Consider the following 24227-nt stretch of genomic DNA (forward strand, 5'->3'; position numbering starts at 1 on the left):
GTAGGGCATATCTGTCCAAAGTCAATGCAAGTGCAAGGCGACGGCGAGGGTACTGGGAACTGACAAGTGCCGATCGAGATGACCGGCGCTTGGACGCTACCGGCGACCCTAGCTAGTGAGTGGCGGTAGGCGCCGCTGCCTCCTCTCGTCGTCAGGCTAGCGAGCAGGCACCCAGATCGAGTGCAGTTGCTCCTGGGGCTGCAATTTGGCAACTGCACCTGATCATGGCCATCCATTTTCCCAGCCAACGGACCAGATCAGATGGTACAGTAATAAACAGTGCCGTACTGAACCGAGTGAATAGTGATGCTACTGTGTTCAACAATACCGCACGGTGTTTCGAGCCTGCTCCCTGGGACTGCTTAAAGTTGCAGTCGGTACTGCGACTGCACTGGAACCGTGTCCAGCGAGCAGAGATCCTAAAGATCTCGGTGCCCATGCCGTGATCTGAAGCCGAAACAGTGGCCTGATCGACCGACCGACAGACCGGGCGAGTGGACGTGCAAACAGGGGCGCGGACAAAGGGTGGCTGTCAAAGGAGTCCGGAACCTGACGCGAGAACACAGCCTGCGCACCTGATGAATCGTTTGATGGAACGCACGGTTGCACAACGGACAGGGATTAGCATGGATTTTGCGGTTGTTGCGTTGCGCTAATGTTTGATTCGCAAGGCATCGGAACCGGAATTCAAGGGAGCATATGTAGGCTTCTGTCAAGACAGAATTCGGTGCCGACCTTATCTTCGGCTCCTGTGGATGGTCGCCACTGTAATTGATGGAGAAGGCTTCTAAATGCGGCCAATCTGAGAAGCGATGCGCATGCTTCAATATTCTCTTTAAAAAGGCTTCAATAAAGTAAAGAAGGATTTCTGACTGGCACTACGGTGGACCTGCACCAAGTTGCGCTCATGCTTCGAGTGCGAGGCCAACTCTCTACGAGGTTGAATTCGTCCAGAAGTGCAAAATAAGACCCACCCAATCTCATCTATCATCTCTCTCACGTGTTGTCGCTCATGACGTTTCTATACGTCTTTCTGAAGGTAGATAATCAACTTATCTTTATTTTTTTTTCGAACAAATCAACTTATCTTAGCTTTAAAGGTCATATTAAACCTATATATAACAACATTTTTTTAGAAAAGTCTGACTTAATTGTTACCAACATTTCTTGACATTAGGTAGGAGCTCCCCTGCTAATTCCGTAAAAAAAACATTTCTTGACCTTGACCAATATTTTTTATATATTCCAACATTTTTCTTTAACTTTTTTATATTGCTCAATAATTTTTACATGCACCAAATTTTTTTACACTCGCCAACGTTTCGTTCTCAATATTTTTTTATATTCACCAACTTTTTTAATGTAAAAAATGTTGGGATAGTTCATCTAAATGTTGAGATAGTTTGTTAGCCGTTGTCGGCTAGTTATTGGGCTGCTATTAGGTTATAAATGTTTAGTTAAATTTCACCGGCCGACCCATCGGGCTAAACCCAACCCGTGGCCTTTATAGGGCCGGGTGTGGCGCGTATTTTTCAACCAAAAAAATATGGGCGTGCCAAGTCCGGCCCAATTATTTTTAAAATTGTTTTCCAACTAAAACGAACGGTCGGCCCAACCCGACCCAAAAAAGCTTGAAATGACCGGCCCGAAAGCTGGTCGTGGATGGGATTGGTCACGTTTTTTGGGCCCAACTCATTCCGGGCTTTTGCTGGCCCAGCACGAGCCCAGCCCGGCCTGCATTTTGCTCAGGCCTAGTTACTTATCATTGCTTCAAGGCCCATAGACAGCTTAGCCCATCAGAAAATGGCCCTAATGAGAACTGAAGAGCCAACGGTCCACCATTTTACACACGGCCCAACGTTGCAAAGTGGACGAATAAGGCCCATGACGCCGACAGACCGCCGGAGCCAACTCAATTGGTTTCTTCATTTTGCTCAAAGAAGAAGAGAAAAAGACATTGGTTCCTTCAGGGTTTTATCTATTTTAAGGTCTCGTGTGTAGATACTAATTAAAAGTATTAAATATAGATTAATTACAAAATCAATTTCCTAGTTGGAGGCTAATTTGCAAAATGAATCTATTAAACCTAATTAGTCCATGATTTGATAATATGGTGCTACAGTAAACATGTACTAATAATAGATTAATCAGACTTAATAGTTTCGTCTCGTGAATTAGACTCCATCTGTATAATTAGTTTTTATAATTAATCTTTCCGATTACTATCCGAATATTTCGACGTGCTAGTACGGAACAAACTGCAAGGTCCGCGTCAATACCTGGGTCTGCCGGCAGAACCAATCACCCCGGCGCCGACAGGTGGGCCCCACTCCCTCCCTCTCTCCCTTCGCGGTTCGCGCCTCCGAGCGCACGCGTTCCTCCACCCGGTCCCATCTCCAGGTGTTCGCGTCTCGCTCCGGAGCGGTGGAGGTGGGCCGATGCCGGAGTAGAGGAGCTCGTCGCCGGAGCGGAGGAGGGGTCGGCTCGCACCGCACCTTGAGCCGAGCACGCCGCCACGCCCTCCTATCCGCTCCGCACCCGCCCACGCGCCGCAGCCCCCTCCCATCCCGTCTGCTACTCTCCACCCATCCCATCCACACCGCTCCTCTACCGCCCGTTCTGCCGCCTCTCCCTCCGTGCGACCATACGCAGGCGCCACACACGTCCATCGTCCGTTCACCACTCCTACTGCGTCCGCCAGCAAGAACGGGGGATTGGTGGATCCTCACCGAGATCTCCTCCCTCACGGGCAGCAGCTACTCCTTCCTCTGGGAATCCAGGCAAACAAAACCGGCAAAAGGAAAATCAGGTTTGGCACAGCTTGGAATCGGAGGAGAGGAGTGGGGAGGGGGACCCCGTGCTCACCGTCAGGGACGGGGTTGGGGAGCTCTCAGCCGGTGCCGCGAGCGCCGCGGCGAGCGGAGCAGGCTGCTCCTCCGGCGACGCTTCGGAGCCCGACATCCCAAGGCATGCAGAGGCAGGAGCACGAGCGCGAGCGCCATTGTTGTGCTGATGTCAGTGTTCGTTGGTGCTGCCTACGTGTGGTTAAGGTTGAAGTGTTGAACGATACAGAGAAGATAAGGTTGTGTACTGTATGGATGGATGGATGGGTGGGTGATGGGCCAAGTTGGGCCTGAACAATGTTGGGCTTCAGTTGATTTAGAAATATAGCTACGGACATGTGTTATCTAATTAATCTCAAAAAAATTATGTGTCATCTAATGGAGTAAGCTTGACCATGACACAATTTTCAATATTTAGTTGAGCAGGATGGAAAAAAGTGCATGCTGCAGTTGTGTGGAAATTAAATTATAGGGATCACAATAGCTGAAGTTCTCTTTGGAAATCAGGCTTTAAAGGATTTCTGGTAGTCTTCAAGTCAATATTGTATTTACTCTTAGACCCCGTTTGGGTCCAAGAAATTGGAATCTATTTAATGGAGTAGGTTAATTTATGTTGGAATGTGGCATTCCACAACTTTCCAAAGTTTAGATATAAGCCTATCTTAAATTTATGGGGTGGGAGATGGAAATTGATTCTATAGATTATGGTTATTAGAATGGAATTCAATTCTTATAGCACGCTCTTAGACTCGCTTCTCTATAGTAGAAGTGCAGCATACAAGTATCTCTCCCATATCACCAACTATAATATACAACTATATTCCACATACAATTATATTAGCTTAATTAATTTGTGTCTAAATTATGATTATTAGGATGGAATTCAATTCCAATGATCCAAACGGGGCCTTAGTAATGATATTCTTCTGGAAAGGAATGACTCGCTATTTTTATCCATGCGCAACCAAACCATTTTCTAATGCTCCAGTATTTTGTGTTTTCAATGAGACTATGCACGCGGGGTGCTTGAATGGCCTTTCTTTCCATCATCTTTAACATGTATTTACCACTAAATATGATCATCTTAGGCAACTCAGCAACTGTTAGTCTATGTTGCTATTCTTTCGCGATCATAAATGTGTTAATTATTTTCTTACAATGTTTCTTGAATAATTGTTATTTTGTTTGGCCTTCCTCACAAAATCATCTTGCACCGTTGCCCCTGGTCCTCGCCTGGTACCGTGGTACGGTGGTACCCAATGGGGTGCGCCGTGCGAAGACTTTGCACATTCCGGTTTGGAATCACAGCATCAAAAGAAATCAGAGCACCACAGTATCATTATCTCTCTGCTCTGCATATCCCGAGAGCATTTTGAGTGGTAGCAGCTACAAAGGATATGAAGATGCCATATCTTTCCATGTTCTGCATGGTGAAGTCAACTGAGGCTGCCTCACAAACCAGTCAATCCACTTTGATCCTAAATCAGGGCACAGTGAGTTGCACTCATCCCACCTGTTCTCGCACGCGGATGCGGGATGGAATCGCTTTGGCATGAACCCACCCAAATTTTATTCAAAGCTGTTAGTAGCTGTCACGTCAAAGCCGTGACCAAAGCTCCAAGCAAACCATCAATCCCATTCCCTCGTCATCATTCTCTTGCATGAACACCACGTTTTAATGATTTGGTCCAAACAATCACTTTCGCGATTTCCAACCAATTATCTCAACAAACAAGGGTGATTTTGCAAAAAAGGGAAAACTATCTATCTTTCCATTTGGCAAGCAATATCCCTCGGCTAAATAGCGCTAAAACACTACCCCTCCTCCCGTCGCGCACCGACGTCAACGGAGACGTGTCACCGGCGGCGGTGAGAAGACCCCCAGAACCTTCTCGATTTCTTCTTCCGACGGCGGCAATGGATCTCTGGGAGAGGGCCCGGGCGTTCGCCGGCGAGGCGGCGAAGCGGTCGCAGGAGCTGTCCGCGGAGGCGGCCAAGCGCTCCTCGGCGCTGGTCTCGGAGACGGCGAAGAAGTCCAAGGAGATCTTCTCCGAGACCGCCTCCAAGTCGCGGGAGATCGCCGCCGAGGCCACCAAGCAGGCCGACCTCCTCGCCGGTCAGATCAAGCACCTCGCCTCCGACCTCCCCGTGCCCTCGATCCCGCCCATCCCCGCGATCCCGCCCATCCCCTCCGCCGCCGCGCCGGAGCCCGACGCCGAGGAGCTCGAGCGGTACGGGATCACCGACGACCTCCGCGAGTTCGTCAAGGGCATGACCATAAGCACTTTCCGCGACTTCCCCCTGCAAGGTGCGGCGTTTCTCGTTGGGTGGGTTTAGAGAATTCGAAGCTTTCGAGCATCTGATCGGGATTTTTTTGGTCCTGCAGATGAGCCGGAGATGTCGGATGTGCCCACGGTGTCGAATGTGCGTCAGGATCTGAACGAGTGGCAGGCCAAGCACGCCACACTCGTCCTCTCGTCCGTCAAGGTTTTCTCATCATCAACTAGTTTCATTCACTGAACAATATTTGGTACACTTGTGACCTCGGGGATTCAGTGCGTGGTGGAGTTGCTAGATTAGTGATGAATCCAAGTATGGAAGGACATACAGTAGTTTATGATTTGCAAGTATGATTAGGTGTGCACACATTTTGACTATTAGATCATAAAAGTTGTAGAATGCTGAGCTTATAGCATTGGGACATATTGAGTACAGAGCTGGACATATTATTTGTGACGGTAAAAAAGTGGTAACATGATAATCTGTAAAATTGGGATCTAAAAATATGTTATACATACTTTTACATGTTTGTGGTAAACTGATCAAGAGACAAAATGTCAGTAATTCTAGTGGTATTTCAAATATGAAATTCAGGTTCTTAAGTATAGGAGACTGAAGACATAAAAATGTGTAGGCTCAACCAAAGGTTGTGTGTAGATTTTTGTGGAACTCAGATCTATCTCCGAGCATCAGCATACCAACTATGGTTGCGCTTAGAATCTGCAGGGAGTTGCAACTTGGGGAGAGACTGTGTCAATTAACATGTGTTAAATATGTGCTGTTTAAAGTTGTGGCAGTTACCATATTGATACTGAATTAAGCTAGCTTCTTAGTTCTTATCTAGTAAGATAACAGGATTGTTTTTGGCCACCCATAGTCTCTTGACTATAATTTGATCTCTGCTCTGAACTTGCTTCCCATTAATATTCTTCCTGTGTATAATTTGTTTTTTGGTGTTAACTTGTAATGCAGATAAGCAAAGATCTCTGTTCTCCGATCACCTAATGTTGTATTTCTACTAATTAGTGCCATCTTATGTTCAGGAAATATCAAAGTTCAGATATGAGCTATGCCCAAGATACATGAAAGAACGCAAATTCTGGCGGGTATATTTTTTGCTGGTAAACAGCTACATAGCCCCGTAAGTTTTCTTCTCTCTCCTTGTCAGCTCATGCTGTGCAATTTAGAATGTTTTTGCTGCTTTTTTTTAAACCTGTTCTTGATGCACTATCTTCAGTAGAATGGAGAATACCTGTCCTGATTTACATAAATCGAATGGGCTCGTTTACAGGAGTCTTGTCCCTTTTTGTGAACTCTTGCACATTGAAATCTTGTACTAGAAGCTGGATAGTTTTGTTGTTTACTCTTCATGCCACACTTGTGTAAAAAATTTATAGAAATGTTATTTGGATTGATCTATTCTTGACTTTTATTTGTGATGTTAAAATATATGATAACTACATAGCGGCAATTATTTCTGACGGCATAATCTACAATGTCATGCGTTTGGCTCTTCTGCTCTAATTTTGGGTTTGATCATTTAGTTGCCTAGTTGATAGGTGGAATGGAGCTTATCTTTAATACATATATTATCACATTTGATTTCTTCAAATTTCACATAAATGGTTGATTTGGAAGTGCTGCTTATATCACATCATTATGTTAGTTATGACCTAGTTCACCTGCACATTAGCGTTTTTACTGACTTTACTATAATTTGAATAGCTTTGAGAAGAAATATTTTGAGGAGCTGAAAGTGAAAGCAGAGGAAGAGAAAAAGGATTCCCAGAAGGAAGCATCCCAGTCCCAGGCCTCACAAGCTACAACTGCAGAACAGAAAGACTCAAAAGCCCCAAGCAAGACTTCTACTTCAACGAATCCGGAACATGATCTGGATGTATTTCTGCTGGGAGATCTGGGTAGTGACGATGAGGGCCCTGGTATACTATTCACTTCCCTGGACCTCATCCAGCTCTTGAGTTTGTATATTCTTCTCCAATTCTTGTACATGACTTGTTTGATTGATCGCTTTCAGATGGTGGTGATGATGGTGATGACTTCGATAAGATTGATGCTACCTCAGTAAGTACACATGTTCCCTTGGGAATGGAATTGCTGTATCCAATAGCTATAACCATGATTTAGTTGTGCATACAGCATTTGACAAAAAACGCATCCATGCCATCTAGAATGTGGAATTGGAGTGTGATGTGTTGTTATTGCACTAGATAAAGGCAGTCATACAACGCTAGTGCTTTCAATATGTAGCATCGTTGTCGTTCCATGGAATCTGCACACGTTCCATGACACGCTATGGTTGACTACTTTGTTTGACATGTTTATAAAAGTGAGGTAACTGGTTTTGTTTGCTGTTTTGTGCTGACAACAATGTTGTTCACTTCTGCAGGGATTGGAAAGTGACGACGATGACAAAAACCGAGGAAAGGCAGAAGATGCAAAGTAGTAGCCTCAGAGAAGTTGGGTTGTTGGTTTCACGATTCGAGAGATGACGACAATGATAGTGAACTTTATAATTCCAGATGATATTGTATATTAGTTGGTTGCATGCATCTATTCATTTGTTATCTCCCAATGAAGCAATATTAATCTTGTTGCGAGTTTTGATTTTGACCAAACTCTAGGAATCTGTACCTATGGTGTGACCTTTTCTTTTCTTGTCAAGGTGATCTGCATATGTCGATATTCTTCGTAGTCTGGTGAACTGAGTTTTAGCTCGCTATAACTTTTCACGTTCAATAAAATTTTCCTACATACATGGTTTCAGATTCTTTCAACTTGGGTTGGGTTTAAAAGACACATCCTCTTGTAGTCGTGTGCCTGTCACTTTCGGCATTATTGAATCATCGACGCATAATAGCCTCTTTTAATAAATAAAAAATAAAAGAGTAGCATCATTTTGTACAAAATTTTCGGTTTTGGCACTGGAGGGTCGGCCGAGGCGAGCCAACCCTATTGTATTCCACAAATTATGCCGGCCATATGTCTTGATAGCCATACAGCACCCATCAGTCGAGGATGGATGTGGCATACATAGCCAACCGGCCCTTTTTGATTTTCTTCGGTGCCATCCCAGTCCTACTTGTACACCCCGCTCGCCACCGCTCCTCGTTGCCTCCCCGATGTGGGATTATTCAGAACGGCTCCGCATAGGTGGACCTGATGCCGGCTGCTCGAGCGCTGGCCTTATGAGCCTCATACACGGTCCAAGAAAGGGGTGGGCCGGCCCAGGAATGGTTCGGCCTAGATATATAGCCCGCTACATTGATGCTGCGGCCTGCGAATACAAACACGGCCCACGATCCGCTTCATCAGCTTTTTTTTTTCTTTTTTTGAAGGAGTCCATCTATTTTCCTGAGAGCACCAACCAGTGAGCTATGTGCAGCCCATCCATTTTTCCAATTTTTTTTATTAATTGCTCTATGACTCGGGGGATCTTCACTTTGTCTGGTGTATAACCCGTCCCTCACGTTCACGTGCCTTTGAGATTTGGAAATGGTCGAATCTTCTCAAGCTATCTGATGTTAGTGTTACTGGGTTACACGGCGCGTCCTCTCCCCACTGGACAAAGAGTCAGGAGTCAGGATTCCTACTGGGTGCAGATGCGGACAGCTCGTGAGCCACGGACATGGAACTGGAAGGAGGGGTCCCAGGCTGGCTGGTTCCTTGCTTTGTTTTCTTCTTGCTCGTTTTCAACGGGATCAGTTTAATTGCGGGTTGTTGACTGAAAGTCGAGAAGCACAGGGAGACTCGAGCACACCAGCACACTACGAAGCCTTGGCATGTGCTCGGGCCTCGGGCCTTTGAAGCTTACTCTGCAAATTTCCAGCATGATCCAGGCAGAAGCAATGGTAATTTTAATCCGGAAAAGGATAAGACAGTCCCAGTTTGGCAGATGCATGTACGTGCGCCGGCGCGGCGCAGCACAATGCCGCTGTGATCTGTCAGCTGCCTTTCTCTTTAAAGCAGCGGACGCCATGCATGTGAAACCTCTTGCCTAGAGCGCGGGGTGAAGGGTGCCCGTCTGCATTGCCTATGAGCAAGGTAATTAGCCATATACAGATACGTGTACGTCTCCTGTCCGATGGGCCCGGGGCGTGATCCAACGGCGTCCGCGCCACCAGCCACCGCTCACGTGGGATCTCGCCCCCGGCGGCGCACGGCGCCCCGCTCCCCGACCCGGCCGCGTTAACTCTCGCTCCCACACCGCGCCTCCCCACCATCTCGACCGTCCCAATCTCCTCGGCACGCGATCCCCGCCGTCCACGTGTAACGCACCGACTCGTGTACACCTCCCCGGTGCCGCATACCGCGACCCCCTTTCGGTTAATCGGACACGTCCGCCGGGTATTAACAGCGCCACCGACGCGGGGCGTCCAAAAATAACTTCACTTCCCCACGCGAATCGCTCCGCCTCCTCCCTCCACACGCACGCACGCCCACTCCTCCCTCCCCTGCTTCCGAGGCGCTCGCTCGCCCGGGATCCACCCGCTCCATCGCCGGCGCGCCGCGGCAGCCATTCTCCCCCCACTCCCCCCCCCCCCACCACCACCGCTCGCGCTGCTCGTCTCCTGCCCTGGCGCCGGCGCGGCGCGAGCGGCAGGCGTCGTCGTTTGGTGCCGTGTCGGGGTCCCCCAGCCCGAGATTCGGCTCCGAAAGGAAGGTGATAAGGCGGGGCGCCCGAGAATTGGCAATAACTGCTGGATTGCCGCTGGTGGGCGCTTTATTCCGCGTCAGTCTGGGATTTCTCTTGATCGCTTTCCGATTCGGGGCGCTCATTCGGCGCGCGAGCTCGCGTTTATATAGCGCATTGGCGGCGGCGCGGGTGGGAGAAGCTGTGGCCAGCGACGTGCTTACGATGCATTGAGTGGAGGCGAGGCGATCCCCCCTCCCTGTTGTTCTCGGTGGATTTTTTACGTACGCCGGTGAAGATGCTCCGCGGGGAGGCTCTTTGATCGCGCGGGGGCCTCGCTCGATGGTGTGCAAGGTGGCAACAATGGGGATCAAGGCGGCGGACAAGCTCAGGTTCCCGTCCTCGGCGGCCGCCGCGGCGGCGCGGTCGCGCATGAAGCCGTGGATGGTGCGCGCCACCACGACGGTGCTGCTCTGGACCTGTGTCGTGCAGCTCACGGCCGTGGGGAACACCTGGGGGCCCCGCGTGCTCAAGGGGTGGCCGTCGTGCCGGACGGCGCGGGAGGCGGCGGCCGCCGCCGCGGTCACCACCACGCGGCTTGCGATGCCGGAGGCCGTCGTGGAGAAGGCCGCGCTGCCGCCCAAGAGTGAGTGCTGCCGCTCTGCTTCTCATCGATTGCATACAAATACACCAATTGTAGACCAACGTAAATGCGTTTTATGACCACCAATTTTTATTCATATTTTGTGCATCGGCCATAGCCACTCATTTGGTGGAATACGATAAGCCGTAGTAATCGTACACTACAGCATTTTACTACAATTCAAAGTTTTGACACAATTTCCAGCTTCCTGTTCGAAAGTCGTGTGATGGTAATATGTTAATCATTTCGAGACAGGTGGGAAAGTAGGAGTAACGTGTAACAACCTTTTGTAGCAAGTACACAAAATTTATGGCTTATACTTTTCCTTTTTTGGTACCAATTATGTTGCATTTCAGTACACAATTTCGTTCTCACTGGTGTCAGGTGACAACAGACCTAATTTTTTGCACCTTTAGAGTACAGCCTTTGGGACATAATCTTTGGCTACAAATCGATTTTTTTTTGGGACTGAGGGAGTATTTGATAGACTTTTCATGAATATCTTTCACTTTTTGCAAAAAAAAACAGAACAAATATCTTTCACTTACACATGTATTAATTTGACTATATGATTACCATGGTCGGTGAGCTTCAACTCTATCACAATATTGGTTGTATTAACTGCAGGATAATCTTGCTTGATGTGCACCGTAGCATGTGATTTAGTTCCTTGATTTTACTAAATCTTTTTTTGTCCATTTTTCTGTTAGGAATTTATAGGAACAATGGTTATTTGATGGTTTCATGCAATGGTGGGCTTAACCAAATGCGAGCCGCTGTAAGTTACTTTAAGACTCTCCATGCAGCCATTTGCTACAGAAGAACAATGCTTTCTTGCATCTAACATCAAGCATCCTTACCTTTGCCCCTCAGATATGTGATATGGTTGCCATTGCAAGATATTTGAATATAACTTTAATAGTTCCCGAGTTGGATAAGACATCATTTTGGAATGACCCAAGGTTTGTCTACTGTTTGCGTATAATTCCTTTTCCCAGTTTCTTTCTTGAATCATCAACAGATTTTGTGCTATTTTTTGTGACAATATACTTATGCAAACCTCCTTTTCTTCATATTTCAGCGAATTTCAGGATATATTTGATGTTGAACATTTTGTAACCTCTCTTAGAGACGAGGTTCGTATACTTAGAGAATTGCCACCGAGAATAAAGAGAGGAGTGGAATTAGGGAAATTCCACTCCATGCCTCCTATCAGTTGGTCAGATATATCTTATTACCATAAGCAGGTCAGATATGTCAGATGTTTATCCGTCCTTACTCCAAACTGCACTGAATGTTGACATTTGATGATGATCAGTTCTTCATCCTGTACAGATTCTTCCTTTGATTCGGAAGTACAAGGTCCTCCATCTGAATAGAACTGATGCTAGGTTGGCAAATAATGGTCTGCCTCTGGAGATTCAGAGATTGCGTTGCCGGGTGAATTACGCTGCACTGAAATTTACACCCCAAATTGAAGAGTTAGGCAGGAGAGTAATTAGAATACTCCGCCAAAATGGCCCCTTTTTAGTTCTCCATTTACGTTACGAGATGGATATGCTTGCTTTCTCTGGCTGTACTCAAGGTTGCACTCCTAAGGAAGCAGAGGAGCTTACAAGAATGAGGTAAAATTCTTCTGATTGCCAGTTTCTTGGTTCCCTTCTGATTTCTATCACGGGTCTTTTGCATACTAACAGTGAAGTACACACTCCAGATATGCTTACCCATGGTGGAAAGAGAAAGTAATAAACTCTTTTGTGAAAAGAAAAGACGGCCTTTGCCCTCTGACGCCAGAGGAGATTGCTCTTGTCCTTAGAGCATTGGATATCGACAAAAATATGCAAATATATATTGCAGCTGGTGAGATATATGGTGGAAAACGCAGAATGGCTTCTCTTACCTCGGCTTACCCTAACGTGGTATGGATCAAATGACTAAATTCACCTGCGATTCCACAGTTGTATTATGCTGTCATCAATTAGCATGGCTCTGATGCCTTTTGTTCTGTCAATGATGTGCAGGTGAGAAAGGAGACACTTCTGGAACCTTCTGATCTCATGTTCTTTCAGAACCATTCATCGCAAATGGCAGCGCTGGACTACTTGGTATCGTTGGAAAGTGATATCTTTGTTCCAACATATGATGGCAACATGGCTAAAGTTGTCGAGGGCCACCGCAGGTATCTATTGTCTCAAGTATTATTTATCAAATTTTACGACCAGCATATTAGAGTTGACTTGTTGTCCATTTTTCATAGAGGAAGTTCTGCATCCGAAGCGTTCACTTGTAGAAAAGCAAGTAACATTTTGATCATTGTTTGCTGACACAGGTACATGGGCTTCAAGAAAACGATCCTGTTGGATCGAAAACTTATAGTTGAGCTGGTAGATCAGTATACCAGTGGTTCTTTGCGGTGGGATGAGTTCTCTTCATTAATCAAGGCTGTCCATGCCAACCGGATGGGATCAGCGACCACCAGGACGGTGATCCCTGACAGACCGAAAGAAGAGGACTACTTCTATGCTAACCCTCAAGAATGCCTGCGACATCCCAATCTGCTTCGAACATCGTGATCTTTTCAGCACCCCTCTTGCCATTCTTTCTGTAACTTGGCATGGCTGTACCTAAGATGATTCATCAATCTTCGGAGCCGTCAAATGGAGAGCTAGCATTCTGTTGGTAGCAGTTCAGAGCCATGGAAGGTCTGCGATTGGTTTAGAAACTAGAAAGGATGATGGATACTTGAATGCAGATGTACATAGGTGATAGGCATAATCCTGGCACCGCGAGGCAAGTCTTGATTACACCAGCAAATGCAGAGATTATGTTCATGTGTAGATGGTGTAAGTCCCATAAGAATGATCTTTGTAAGAATAGAAACTATTATGATGAGAAAAGAATAGATGTGCCAACATTTGGGTTACACAATAGCGCATGCCTCCTGAATCCATTAACGTTTAATTTCCAACGTCTCCAGCTCGCAAAAAAAAAAAAAATCGGTCAGTAAACGTTGTTGTAAATTTTTCGGTTGCCGAGCAGATCCGCTTCCTAACGTGCGCCTTGTTTTCAGCGATGATTAGGATAGGATTAGCCTTGATGCGCGAGCAGTTCTGGGAGAGTGGGAGGTTTTCGCTGGACGCCGTCAGCAGCGGCGAATATCCAGACGCGCCTGCGTCGCTGGTCAGATCCGTCCTGGGGTTGCTAGATTAGTCGTTCCGATGAGACGCAATGCAGCGTCATTTTGGCTCCGTTAAGATCCAATGCTGCCTCGCTGGAACCACTACTGCGTCAAATTGTCAGTGGATCTAGACGACTCAGTATTGAATTTCTCTGGGGCACTTGTTGAAGGCGTTGTGCCGTTGTCTTCTCCGCTATAGACTCTGACGGCGATGCGTACTGTGTACGTCGCGCACTGTGCTCGTCAACGCGCCTCCGATCCCTAGTTGCATCGAGCGCTTCGAATGGGGGTACATTCGATAGCTCGCGAGTTCGTGCGCCTTGTTTTCAGTGACGATTAACATGGCAGGATTAACCTTGACGCAAGAGCAGTCTTGGGATCGAGTATGCTACCAGTGGCCTAGTAGTGGTAGTAGTTGCGTCAGTGCGTGGCGAATTGCAGTATTCGATACAGGAATGGCACCGGCTCTTCCGCTGCGGTGATACCGCCAGCACAATTACACAAGACCGTTGGCGAAGCAATCAGATACTGAATGAAACTCAGCATTCAGCAACACATTTCTGCTTCGGTAGGACAGTTCAGCATACTTATGTGTAGAGGGAGCATGACTTGATAAACATCTTGCCGTTGCTCGTTTAGGCTACGCCGCGTCGCTGCTGGCACGGAGCAGTGGTGCTTATAAGTCTTTACGATTCGCAGCTCCACCTTTACCAACTGACCAACACTGAATAATCGATCTTGCCCTTTCTTATGCAGGCTCGGCCTCCCGTCTAGCACGGTAGCACCTAACGTTTGGGTCTTGCGGATGATACGCATACGCAAATCTTATACCACCAACGTATTTCGCATGCGTTGGGTGCTGTCGCGTCGCGCCGCACAGCGCACAGGAGGGCGCAGCAACACCTAACACCAGCGTTTCCTTTTTCTTCCTATAAAACTATTTAATTTTAATTTTCTCTTTACTTCTTTAGTTGTAGGTCTATTTTCGAGCTACGAGAGAGAGAGATGAGAGACCAAGAGCAAGAGATAGATGCTCATGAGGTGGGTGGGGTGTGAATGGATAAGGGTAGTTTTGTCTTTCCACCATATTATGAAGGGTTTTCTTAAATTTTTAAATTGGTTTATTCCACATCCAACTAACAGTGCCAAGAATAGGGCCAAACGAAGTGTTTATTTTGAAAAAGTAAAGGTATAATCACAAAGTGAAAAAAATAAGGATAAAATTACACTTGAGGTTCAGAACAGGGCAGGAACACAATACTCCCAAAAAATAATAATAAGATTCAATATGGAACATTTTTTTAGTGTATCTGGAACATTTTTAAAAATATATTTTCTTATTTTCTAAATGTTGAAACATGTTCTCGTGTAGGTAGAACATTATTTTTTATTATCTTTTTTCTAAATGCTGAATTAATTTTCTCCGTATTTGATGAAATCACAAGACTCTTGTGCGATGACGTGAGAGATCCCTGCCAACTGTCATAGTCGAGATCAACTGTCACGGAGCCAGGGGCTGACCTATACAAATTCTGCGAGCCAAGCTAATTAACTAAATTTCAACATAGAAAATCTACATCAATCAGTTGCAGAAGTAGGAATTGAATGGAGCTCGGGTGAACTAAAAAAAATTATCTTCCCATCTCTCGTCGAAGAGGGCTGCGACCACCGAAAGTTGATTCGAACACTTAGAGCAGCTTCAAAAGCTTATTTTAAATTTTTTCCCCAAAACTATATATAGGGCTCTTCTAAAATTTTCTTTCCCTAAAATCATGTCATCCCACGGTAGATCTTCAATAATAACATCACCAATATTTCGAAACAGGCTACGTCAGTATGATTGGGTCCATCAGTTCAGCCAGCCTCACCTTCCCCCTCACGATTTGTTTCTCCCGTCGCCCTTCTAGTGCTGCCGCCACTTGTCGCCCCTTCTAGCGCTGCAAATCTGTTGCCGCGTTCTACGATCGCAATTGGAGATAGGTAAAACGGATTCGTTATGAGTCGACGAAACCTTTCTATTAAATTGGTGTTGGATTCGTCGTCAGATGATGATGAAAATGATGGATTCTTCATCTCCATTGCGGGAAAGAAGTACGTGTAGGAGCGATCGGGGAAAAGCGGAGTCGCGAAAATCTGCGGGGCGTCGAAGAGTTATTCACGTCGTCATATTTTTGCGGGGAGAAGCTGTTGGAGACTCGATTCTAATGTTTTTCTCCCTAATTAAGGTTTTGAAAATAATAAAAGGGAGCTTGCTCTTAGCTCCTCTTGCAACAATGTCGTTGGAGCTGGGCAGGGCAGGTGCCAAGAGTCACCGGGTCCTGGACCCACCCCTACATCAATTTACCTACTCTTGAGGTGTGCCCCCTCTCAAATTATACGCTAGGTCCGTCCCTGCACACGGAGCAGCATGCGTGAACTGAAGTTGAGCTAACACGCACCACAATTGACATGTGCCCCAATGGTGCTACGTGGCCCATCCATATTTCCGTTTGGTGATATCGCATCGAGCAAGCCAGGAGATGAGGAGAGTGTCAGTTAAAATGCAGCCTACAGTCCACATGTTATTCACCTTTCACCATGTGTGCCCGTAAATCCGTAATGGTGGAGCTCATCTTGTCGCGATCTCATATGGCAACCTTTAACAAATTGCTTACTGGAACAACGATTTATTTATCTCGCCACTAGAGTTGACGAGAGGATTCCATTTTGAATTTTTCAAAACCAACATATATTTTTGCTCTTTTTTAAGATATAAAATGTAGAAATATAAAAAATCTGTAGAAATTGGTCAAGAACTCGGCTTCCCTTGTGGCCCATTAACAATCTTCGCCTCAATGTGGAACTATGCAGACAACGCGCGCGGCGCGCCCCATCCGGCCCATGTGAACTGGCTACCGCCTCGGCACGCCAAACACCACCAACACCAACCAATCTCTTCCTCTTCGTCTCCCACTCGGCCACATCCCCGGAAAGCCGGAACTCCACAAAAATCTCCTCTCCCCCCCGCGCGGAGGAGGCAGCAGCCGCCGGCATCCGCGCGGCGCGCCACTGCCCACCCCCCACCCCCCCCACCCCCACCCACCCACCCAAACGCCCCGCCCCCTCCGACCCCCCAAAAATCTCCACTCCCTACCCGCGCCGAGCAGCGGACTGAAACCACACCTCGCCGCCGCTTATCCCGAGTACCAACCGAAACGCGCGGCCCCCATGGCATCCGCCGTTTCGCTCCTCCTCCTCTCGTCCCCGCGCCCGCTCCACCGCACATCCGGCCACCTCCTCTGCAGCCCCCGCCGCCGCGCCCTCCCACCTCCACCGTGCCCCGCCCGATCCCCGCGCCGCCTCCTCGCCGCCCCGCCGCGCGCCTCCAACAACAACGACAACAGCGGGGCCGTGGAGGCTCCCGACCGCCTCGTGGCCGCGGTCGCCTACCTCTACCCGTTCCTCGACGGCGCGCACCACGGCCGCTTCCTCCTCGCGCAGTTCCCCTTCTTCAGCGCGCTGCTCCGCCCGCTGGGCCCCGCGGCGCGCCTCTTCCACTCCTCGCCGCTCACGCCCTTCCTCCTCTTCCTCACGCTCTACTTCGCCGTCGTGCGGAACCAGCAGGCCTTCTCCCGCTTCGTCCGCTTCAACGCCATGCAGGCCGTCGTGCTCGACGTGCTGCTCATCTTCCCCGACCTGCTCGCGCAGTCCTTCGCGCCATCCGGCGGGGTCGGATTCGAGATCTTCCAGAGCATGGAGAGCACGGTGTTCCTCTTCCTGCTCGTCTGCTTGGTCTACGGCGGGGGCGCGTGCCTGCTCGGGAAGACGCCACGGTTGCCTATCGTTGCGGATGCAGCCGAGCGCCAGGTGATGTGACTACAGTTCGCTTGAATCATGCTGATGAGAAGGGAAAGGGGATCTGTGACTCACAGTGACATCTCAATTTCTCAATGATTTACTGGCGCTTGCTGCAAATCACAAGCTTAGTATAGTTTACATTGTCCATAGCTCTAGCTACCAATTTAATGGATGAATTGTGGAAGGTTGACACAGTGACGTTGCAACCTAGTCTACTACCATATTTGTTGAATTGACAAATTTTGAGAGAGCAATACATATACACTGTTTTTACAATCTGAATTGCATTTACAAATGAGGAATGAATGAATGGGGAAGGTTTCTGGCTACCCTCCCTAAGCAGCTTCCTCTATATTGGAATGGAAGCCTAGGTCAGTAAATGTGATGACAATATAAATAAAAGAATTGCATCAATTGTGGTTTGCTTCTGTGAAGTCCTGGTCTGGACTTGGGTGGGGGGGTGGGGGGGGGGGATGTTTGACTTTTCTAGTTTGAGGTAGTGATCTGTCAGCACCGGAGCTTCTTGGTCACATGGATTGTTTCTTCACATTCATTGTCCTGTTCCTGACAAGTGAGGGTGAAAAGAAGAGGTAATGAAATGAGTGATTGTGTGAATAAGCCATATGAGGTAAGTTTAGGAACTCTGTAAGCATTTAACTTGCTGATGTACCTTCAAATTGTCGTGCATGTTACTAGGCTCTCTTTTGTCCATATTGATCTCTACAGATATACTAGCTTGAGATGGGTCTACTCCCGACCTTTTTAGTGCTTGTGTCAATCTGTTTAGTAACCTGTTGCAGATAAAAGTTTTCTTCAGTTAGTTGCAGATATAGCTAAATTAGCATTCTGCAAGCAACTGCTAGTTTAGGGACAGACCCTTGAGAGTAAGCATTAGAAAGACTACGAGTATCCTCATCAAGAGTGTTGTTCTCATTCTTGCTTAGTGTTCTATCGCCTGAATCAGAGGTTGACATGCTCAACCATGGTGGCTGTTTGCTAGGTGTGCTGTCATCTGCATTTGAAGACATTAGGCTTGACAAAACTGTTGCTAGTGAAAGGTGATTAAGCAATGGAAAGGGAAAACAGGCAACTTACCTGCCCAGTTTTTTGGTGTGCTTGTTGCCTTTTGGGAGGAAATGTCGTCTATACTAGTTTCTCCAGCACTTTGTGTGCTGAAATGAGCAGTAGGTGCTACTGTACTTTTCTCGGAACAGTACTGTTCGTTGTTTAGATCTTGCGTGGGGGCTGATAATCCTCCTCCCTGGACTTGACTAATGTTCTGTGAGACCATGAAAAAGGAACAGAGGAAAAGATCTTATCATTGATATATCATGGGTAAATGGACCTTCATGTGCTATTACTTTTCTTCCTCTTTTGGCATGTGTGTGTGTGTGGAATTACCTCTGTGTTTTTCCAGCATGATCTGTAGTAAACTTTCGCCTGCAAGAAAAATAGAGATGGAAAAATGACAGATAAAATCCAAATGTAGCCTTGTTTGCATTTTTTTGGTAAAGTGATGCATGATTGTTGTAGAGTACTATTGTGAACATGGTAACATGGCTATGTTAGTATAGTACCCATGGCATGGAGGAATCCTCGTGATTCTTTTGTGGGTGGCCTGACTCGTACTTTTGGACTTTCTCTTGCAAAAACCTTATGTATTCGATAACCTGCGAGCAAAATGTTTCACTTAGTAAAAATTTCTGCTGTGGATTCAAATCTAGTGCATAGCTGATACCATGTTTCTTAGTTTTTTTTCCCCCTTCTATAGCATAATTCATTCTGCAAAGTGTTCTAGTTCCTACAATGTTGTTTGCATATGATTGAGCAAGCAGCAAGGAGGAAATTGTCCCAAAATTAGGGGCAACAAGGCATTATGAGATCGCCTGACTGCCGTGGCAAAGTTGATGCTCTGCTTACCTCGAGAAGGAAAGACGCTTTGTCCCTCTTCTGGTCACCGTGTGGCAGAAGTTCACGAAGTATTTCAAGCCTGAAGAAGAGCATTATAGAGATACTTGTTAAAAATACACTTCCCTTGTCAAATTCCATGTAATGTATCAACTGTTCTGCAACAGAATAGAATTCAAGATTTGTGTCCTTATGGCAGGTTCATGCCATGATGTAATTATAAAATGTTGAGATGGCTGTGGCTCACTCAAATTCACATGATCATGGCTAATCTGTTTGTTTCTCATCTGCTTATAACACAATCTGAAATAGAAGCTTGCCTGTCATTTATCTTGGTCCTCCTCCGCTGCTCGGTCGCGGAATGCTTCGATCTCGGAGTGCTTGGCCCCTGATCACCGCTGCTGCCGCTGCTTCTCCCCTCTCCTCTCGTTGCTGCACATGCAGAACGATAATCAGGTCTGAACTCTAAACATTACATACTAGGGAACAATGACACTGCAATTCACTCCATGATGAAAACATAAGTCACCTCTGGATCTTTGATCGGTGCCCGAATCTTGCCACATTGTGGCCGGGCCACTGTGAGCCCTGGCTCCAGATTCTGCTCCGGGCGTGCCCTCCGTTCTGGAGCCATGAAGCACGGGCGCAAATGCATCCCTGACGACGCATTGCCCCCTCGGCTGGGTAGTCGATGGCACCTGCCTGATGCTGAACGTCCCGACACCGCCCGGCAGGGCATGCTTCTCCGAGTCCGCCTCCAGACCCAACGGCGCCATGCCGATCGCTCCGTCGCCGCCGCCACCGCCGCCGCCGCGCCGCTTGCCCATCTTCAGAGGCTTCAGCGAAGATTGCACCCCCAGATCGTATCCTGCAACCGCGGTGAAACCGCGTGGGTTAGCAAGCCGATGCATAACACGAGACCCAGGGTCACAGGCTGCCGCATTTCCGGCCAGAATTGTGAGCCATGGCACTTCACCGTACCTTGGGTGGAGTGCTGCACCGGCGACGACGAGCCTCCTCCGGTGTGGAGCGAGAGGAAGTCGTGGGCCGGCTTCTCCCCTGCGAATCACGGGAACAGCACAGCTGTCAGCTTCAGAGGAAGCGTGCGAGAAAGAGAGAATTACAGAGAGGCTAGCTGCGTAGCGAGTGAGCGGCGACGGCAAGAGCAACGAACGACGAACTCGGTCGGCGAGGTCTGTCCGACATGGTAGTACCTTGGAAGAGCTGCATTGGCACGGGAACCGAGAGATCTCTGGCGCCTGCCTGCCAAGCCTACCCCTGCAGCAGAAAGATGGTGCCTGGATCTTGCCGCCTGCTAGCTAGTACCGACGGAATGTGGCGAATTCGGCTGTCGACTCCGCTGAGCTTATTATAGTCAGGTGGAGGGAAGCCAGGCCAGGGAAGGAGAAGAGGAGAGGGGAGGTGTGACTGCCTGCCTGCCTGTCTGGTTGTGTCATCCATGTTTTTATCTTTTGAAATTTGGAGTGTCTTCAACATAAACAGCAACCAGATGCGAATGGCAAGCACACAGAGTTTCGAATCCTGATGGCATATCTGATCGAACGAACGGCTGGCGTTTTTTGTTGAGGCTTACCACCGCTAATTGCGGCACAGACGACAGAATAATCAACTGGTATGATCCAACTACCTAGGAGTGAAAAAACACTGCTCACGTAGGAGAACACCGGAAGAGAGGGAGGGAGGGAGAAGAGGGGAGCGAAAAGAAGGCTAGCTAGCTCACCCGCTCACGTGCTCCACCGGTGCGGCGGAGACGAAGCTGTACACCGCCTTGCTGGTGGGCCTCCCTAGCTAGCTGCCTGCCTAACCCTTCTTTCTGTTTCCACCACCTCCCCAATCCCACCCGTTGCGCGCACATGCCCAGCCAACGAGGCGGCTGTGCTGTGCGAGACACCCGCGCTTTCCGGCAGGACGAGCAAGCTAGCTATAGGTAGCAAACTAGCCGGTGCGTCTCATGCCGTCATGCGTGCCCACGCTCTCGTGCTCGCTCATGTGCCCGGCGCGTCGTGGTAACCTAGCAGCCCAACCAATCGAGAGCGGCACCGCCAGCGCCAGGCCTCACGTACGCACGATCCACGCGCGCACCTGGCCGTTCGTATACGTGGTCGATCCATCCTGATGCCGCCAGCCAGCCAACCAGCCAGCGCGTGTCGCCACGTTGCTGCTGCGTTCGCTTGGTGGGTGGTGGTGGCCGCCCTTTACACCCACTAGCCCTCGAGAGCGATCGGAAAGGGGGGCGCGCCCATCTGGCCGGAGCACGAGAGCTCGCATGGCATCGTGGGGGACGGGATCAGCCGGGGGCGACATGGCACGTTCGACCGCGACGCGCGGCCTGCCCCACGGCTTTGCCCGGCGCGCGCGTCACGTCGCGGCGGATCATCAGCGCGTGTACGATGTGCCCGGGCCGGCCGACGCACGGGCCGGCCGACGCACCTGCGTGCATGCGCCCGTCCCCGTCAGTCACCGATCCCGCCGCGCGTAGGCTAGTAGGTACCACGGTGCACGTGCCGCCGGTGGGGGCGACGACGCGACTCGCCTACTACTACATGGCCGGGCCCAGCACCGGTGCGTGCGTGACCGGTGGCGCGGCGCCGGTGCGTGCACGAACCCAACAAACAGCCCACGGTCCCCGGGCGGCCGGCCCTGATCGCATCACCTGTGCAGTGCTGTAGCACACGTACGACGACGTCCCCGGCCGGTGCGTGGGACTCTGAAACCACGGGCGTCCCGGCGAACAAAGCATGGCGCCATGGCCCCGTCTGCATCAATTTCACCTGGGCGAAGTGATATGCTACTATGCCTTACGTTTATTTACGCTAGGGGGTTCATGATCGTGAACCTAGCTAAGTAGGTGAGGGCTAACATTACCTGTAAGAAAAAATTATCGGAGGTCAATGATAAATGGGTTTATCGGCTTTATATCGGTTGATAGGATTTGTTTTAGGTTAAAATTTAAAAACAAATACCAATTTCTTCAGATAACTACACAATTGTTTTCAAACCATTTAGCATAGCAAAATTGCTAGTAATGATACTGAAATAAGATAATATCACACGTTTACATGGGTCGACTAGTCAACTGCGTGCGAATTCAGCTGAAAATTAAAATTCTGGTGATAAAAATAGTTTTACCGGACCTTGGGTATCAAATTTATCGATATTTTATCATGAGGGCAGATGCTAAGCTGCCTAGCTTAGCTTAGCTCTGGCCGGCCGGCCTGGCTCAATCTCAAAGTCGTTGCGCCCAATACGACAAGGCGCATGTGTCTCGCACAACCCCGGGGAAACTTCGCGGCCGTTTCCTCTTGCGGGCACAACAAAACATGGCCGCCGCGGATGTAATGATTCTTCAGCTCAGATCGACGCCAAAAGAAAAATGATGGGATCCCGTGGATCAAATCATTGAGAGGTCAGTGGATGGCGTCGTGCTCTGTGCTCTCCGCCTCCTTCCCCTGCTCCGCCTCTGCTCTGATCGGAACATTCCCTCTGCCACACTCCCTGCTGCAAGCTGAGGAATCCGTTTAGGGATCAGTAAACAACTCCCGGCGCCGACTAGTTTAATTATCGCCTCTCGGCCGGGGGATTAAGATATAGACAGCGCCCGTCGCCACTCAGATCTGAGCCTAATCAGGCTCGGGGTTACGGAACCATCACGTGGCCAACGCACCCACCCATCGGCGCGGGTCACTTCAGCGGTGTGCCGTGTGGCGGCGGGGGCGGGGGCGGGGGCTCTTGCCTTGCTGCTTTGCGTTTTGCAGGCCGCGGGGGTAACAGATCGCCGGTAACAGGGCTAGGCGCCGAGATGGCCGGGGGGAGCTCATGATTTGGGCTGCTTTTCGGGGTAGATTACGGGACACGGATCTGTTTTTTAGGGGAGGGGCATGTGGGTTTCGGGGCTTTTGCAAGTGAGTTGTCGCCGTCGTGGCGTGGGCGCCGGCACGTGACACCAAACACAGCGTGGCCCGACGATTTGGACTTCCGGTTAGTGAGAAGAGAGCCGCTAATCGAAGTTCTCACTCAGCACACAAAGTTATTACAGGTCGCATCTCAGGTGTACCGTACGCGAACGGACGCCACAAAGAGGGAAAATCAACTAGTAGCATGAAATTGGGAGAGGAAAAATAAGGATCAGGACAATAATCAGGCAAACTTTATCTTTTGAAGACTGTAGGTCAAGTATTTAGCAGCTGCTGCAGCCATCGGTGCCGTCGGCTGGTTGTCGTCGTCGCCGGCCAGTTCGTCGTGGTCCTCGCGGTTGGAGCCCGAGCAGAAGCACGCTAGCCATGACGCCAGCAGCGCTGCCGGCGAGAACCAGCAGATCGACGATCCGTCCTCCGGTGTGTACTCCATGATCACCTGCTATGGAGTTGGGCTTTGGACTCACTTCATTTGACATGTGCAAGATCGGAAATGTTAGGGCCTGTCTGTCACTATATAGTTGCATTAGGCTGAGACGCTGAGAAAAAGTATTGCATGAACGATTACTTCCTGCTGAAGTAAGAAACGTGCAGTTTTATCTGATTGTTTGATTGGGTTGGAGACTCATTGGTCAAGGTCAAGAGCATAAAAGTAAAAGCAGGGTGTGATAGTGACTTCAACCATGCCAATGTGACACTCTACCGCTAAGTATCTAGGAGGACTGGAGGAGATTATTTGCCGAGGCTCAAGAATTCAATTGCCTATGCTATGACTTGAGAACCATCGCCTATAAAATGTCTTTATTTGCACCTAGTTACGTATTTGCACTCACATTTTTTTAGCATGAAGTGGAAGTGTGGAACCGCATGTGGGAGTTGAGCGGACGTTCCTAAAAAGTGAAAATTAACAGCAGAGTTAGACTTCTAGTTAATCTTCTACTTCCCCCATTTC

At 48.6% G+C, this 24227-nt stretch overlaps 4 protein-coding genes and 1 non-coding gene across 6 annotated transcripts; 3 read left to right on the forward strand and 2 right to left on the reverse strand.

The window, feature by feature from the left end:
- Nucleotides 1-4637: 4637 nt before the first annotated feature.
- Nucleotides 4638-7826, forward strand: LOC117841554 (uncharacterized). Its single transcript, XM_034721964.2, has 6 exons — nucleotides 4638-5151; nucleotides 5230-5330; nucleotides 6167-6264; nucleotides 6849-7063; nucleotides 7159-7205; nucleotides 7531-7826. The coding sequence occupies exons 1-6, from the start codon at nucleotides 4761-4763 to the stop codon at nucleotides 7585-7587; spliced, it is 909 nt and encodes a 302-aa protein (XP_034577855.1). The 5' UTR covers nucleotides 4638-4760; the 3' UTR covers nucleotides 7588-7826.
- A 240-nt stretch (nucleotides 7827-8066) lies between these two features.
- LOC117841797 (U11 spliceosomal RNA) lies at nucleotides 8067-8194 on the reverse strand. The gene has a single exon (XR_004637379.1). It is a non-coding gene; the product is annotated as a U11 spliceosomal RNA (small nuclear RNA).
- Nucleotides 8195-9534: 1340 nt separating this feature from the next.
- On the forward strand, nucleotides 9535-13345 carry LOC117841486 (rhamnogalacturonan I rhamnosyltransferase 1). Its single transcript, XM_034721883.2, has 8 exons — nucleotides 9535-10420; nucleotides 11128-11195; nucleotides 11291-11379; nucleotides 11499-11664; nucleotides 11753-12042; nucleotides 12132-12336; nucleotides 12439-12596; nucleotides 12747-13345. Exons 1-8 carry the CDS (start codon nucleotides 10117-10119, stop codon nucleotides 12988-12990), a joined length of 1524 nt encoding a protein of 507 aa, XP_034577774.1. The 5' UTR covers nucleotides 9535-10116; the 3' UTR covers nucleotides 12991-13345.
- A 3328-nt stretch (nucleotides 13346-16673) lies between these two features.
- Nucleotides 16674-17708, forward strand: LOC117836378 (protein TIC 20-v, chloroplastic). Its single transcript, XM_034715786.2, has one exon. The coding sequence runs from the start codon at nucleotides 16803-16805 to the stop codon at nucleotides 17448-17450; it is 648 nt and encodes a 215-aa protein (XP_034571677.1). The 5' UTR covers nucleotides 16674-16802; the 3' UTR covers nucleotides 17451-17708.
- Nucleotides 17507-21441, reverse strand: LOC117836362 (transcription factor BIM2). Of its 2 annotated transcripts, none has more exons than XM_034715779.2 (11): nucleotides 20555-21441; nucleotides 20322-20399; nucleotides 19870-20208; nucleotides 19661-19772; nucleotides 19353-19422; nucleotides 19010-19102; nucleotides 18834-18872; nucleotides 18528-18711; nucleotides 18309-18444; nucleotides 18103-18223; nucleotides 17507-17990 (listed from the first exon to the last, which is right to left on the reverse strand). In XM_034715779.2, the coding sequence occupies exons 1-11, from the start codon at nucleotides 20568-20570 to the stop codon at nucleotides 17940-17942; spliced, it is 1239 nt and encodes a 412-aa protein (XP_034571670.1). In that variant the 5' UTR covers nucleotides 20571-21441; the 3' UTR covers nucleotides 17507-17939. The 2 variants fall into 2 exon arrangements, with proteins under 2 accessions (XP_034571670.1, XP_034571661.1); XM_034715770.2 differs by having other exon boundaries at nucleotides 17507-17996; nucleotides 20555-21432.
- Nucleotides 21442-24227: the final 2786 nt, after the last annotated feature.

Source organism: Setaria viridis, chromosome 1, assembly GCF_005286985.2.
Source record: "Setaria viridis chromosome 1, Setaria_viridis_v4.0, whole genome shotgun sequence".
In the NCBI taxonomy this organism is placed as follows: domain Eukaryota; kingdom Viridiplantae; phylum Streptophyta; class Magnoliopsida; order Poales; family Poaceae; genus Setaria; species Setaria viridis.

Coding starts and splice junctions, on each gene's coding strand:
- LOC117841554 (XM_034721964.2), top strand. CDS start 4,761: ATGGATCTCTGGGAGAGGGCCCGGGCGTTCGCCGGCGAGGCGGCGAAG. Junction 5,331..6,166: donor TCGTCCTCTCGTCCGTCAAG/GTTTTCTCATCA, acceptor TCTTATGTTCAG/GAAATATCAAAGTTCAGATA. Junction 7,206..7,530: donor ATAAGATTGATGCTACCTCA/GTAAGTACACAT, acceptor TCACTTCTGCAG/GGATTGGAAAGTGACGACGA.
- LOC117836362 (XM_034715770.2), bottom strand. Junction 19,773..19,869: donor CACCGATCAAAGATCCAGAG/GTGACTTATGTT, acceptor CTGCATGTGCAG/CAACGAGAGGAGAGGGGAGA. Junction 19,423..19,660: donor AGGACCAAGATAAATGACAG/GCAAGCTTCTAT, acceptor GCTCTTCTTCAG/GCTTGAAATACTTCGTGAAC.
- LOC117836378 (XM_034715786.2), top strand. CDS start 16,803: ATGGCATCCGCCGTTTCGCTCCTCCTCCTCTCGTCCCCGCGCCCGCTC.
- LOC117841486 (XM_034721883.2), top strand. CDS start 10,117: ATGGTGTGCAAGGTGGCAACAATGGGGATCAAGGCGGCGGACAAGCTC. Junction 12,043..12,131: donor GAGGAGCTTACAAGAATGAG/GTAAAATTCTTC, acceptor TACACACTCCAG/ATATGCTTACCCATGGTGGA. Junction 12,597..12,746: donor GTTGTCGAGGGCCACCGCAG/GTATCTATTGTC, acceptor TTGCTGACACAG/GTACATGGGCTTCAAGAAAA.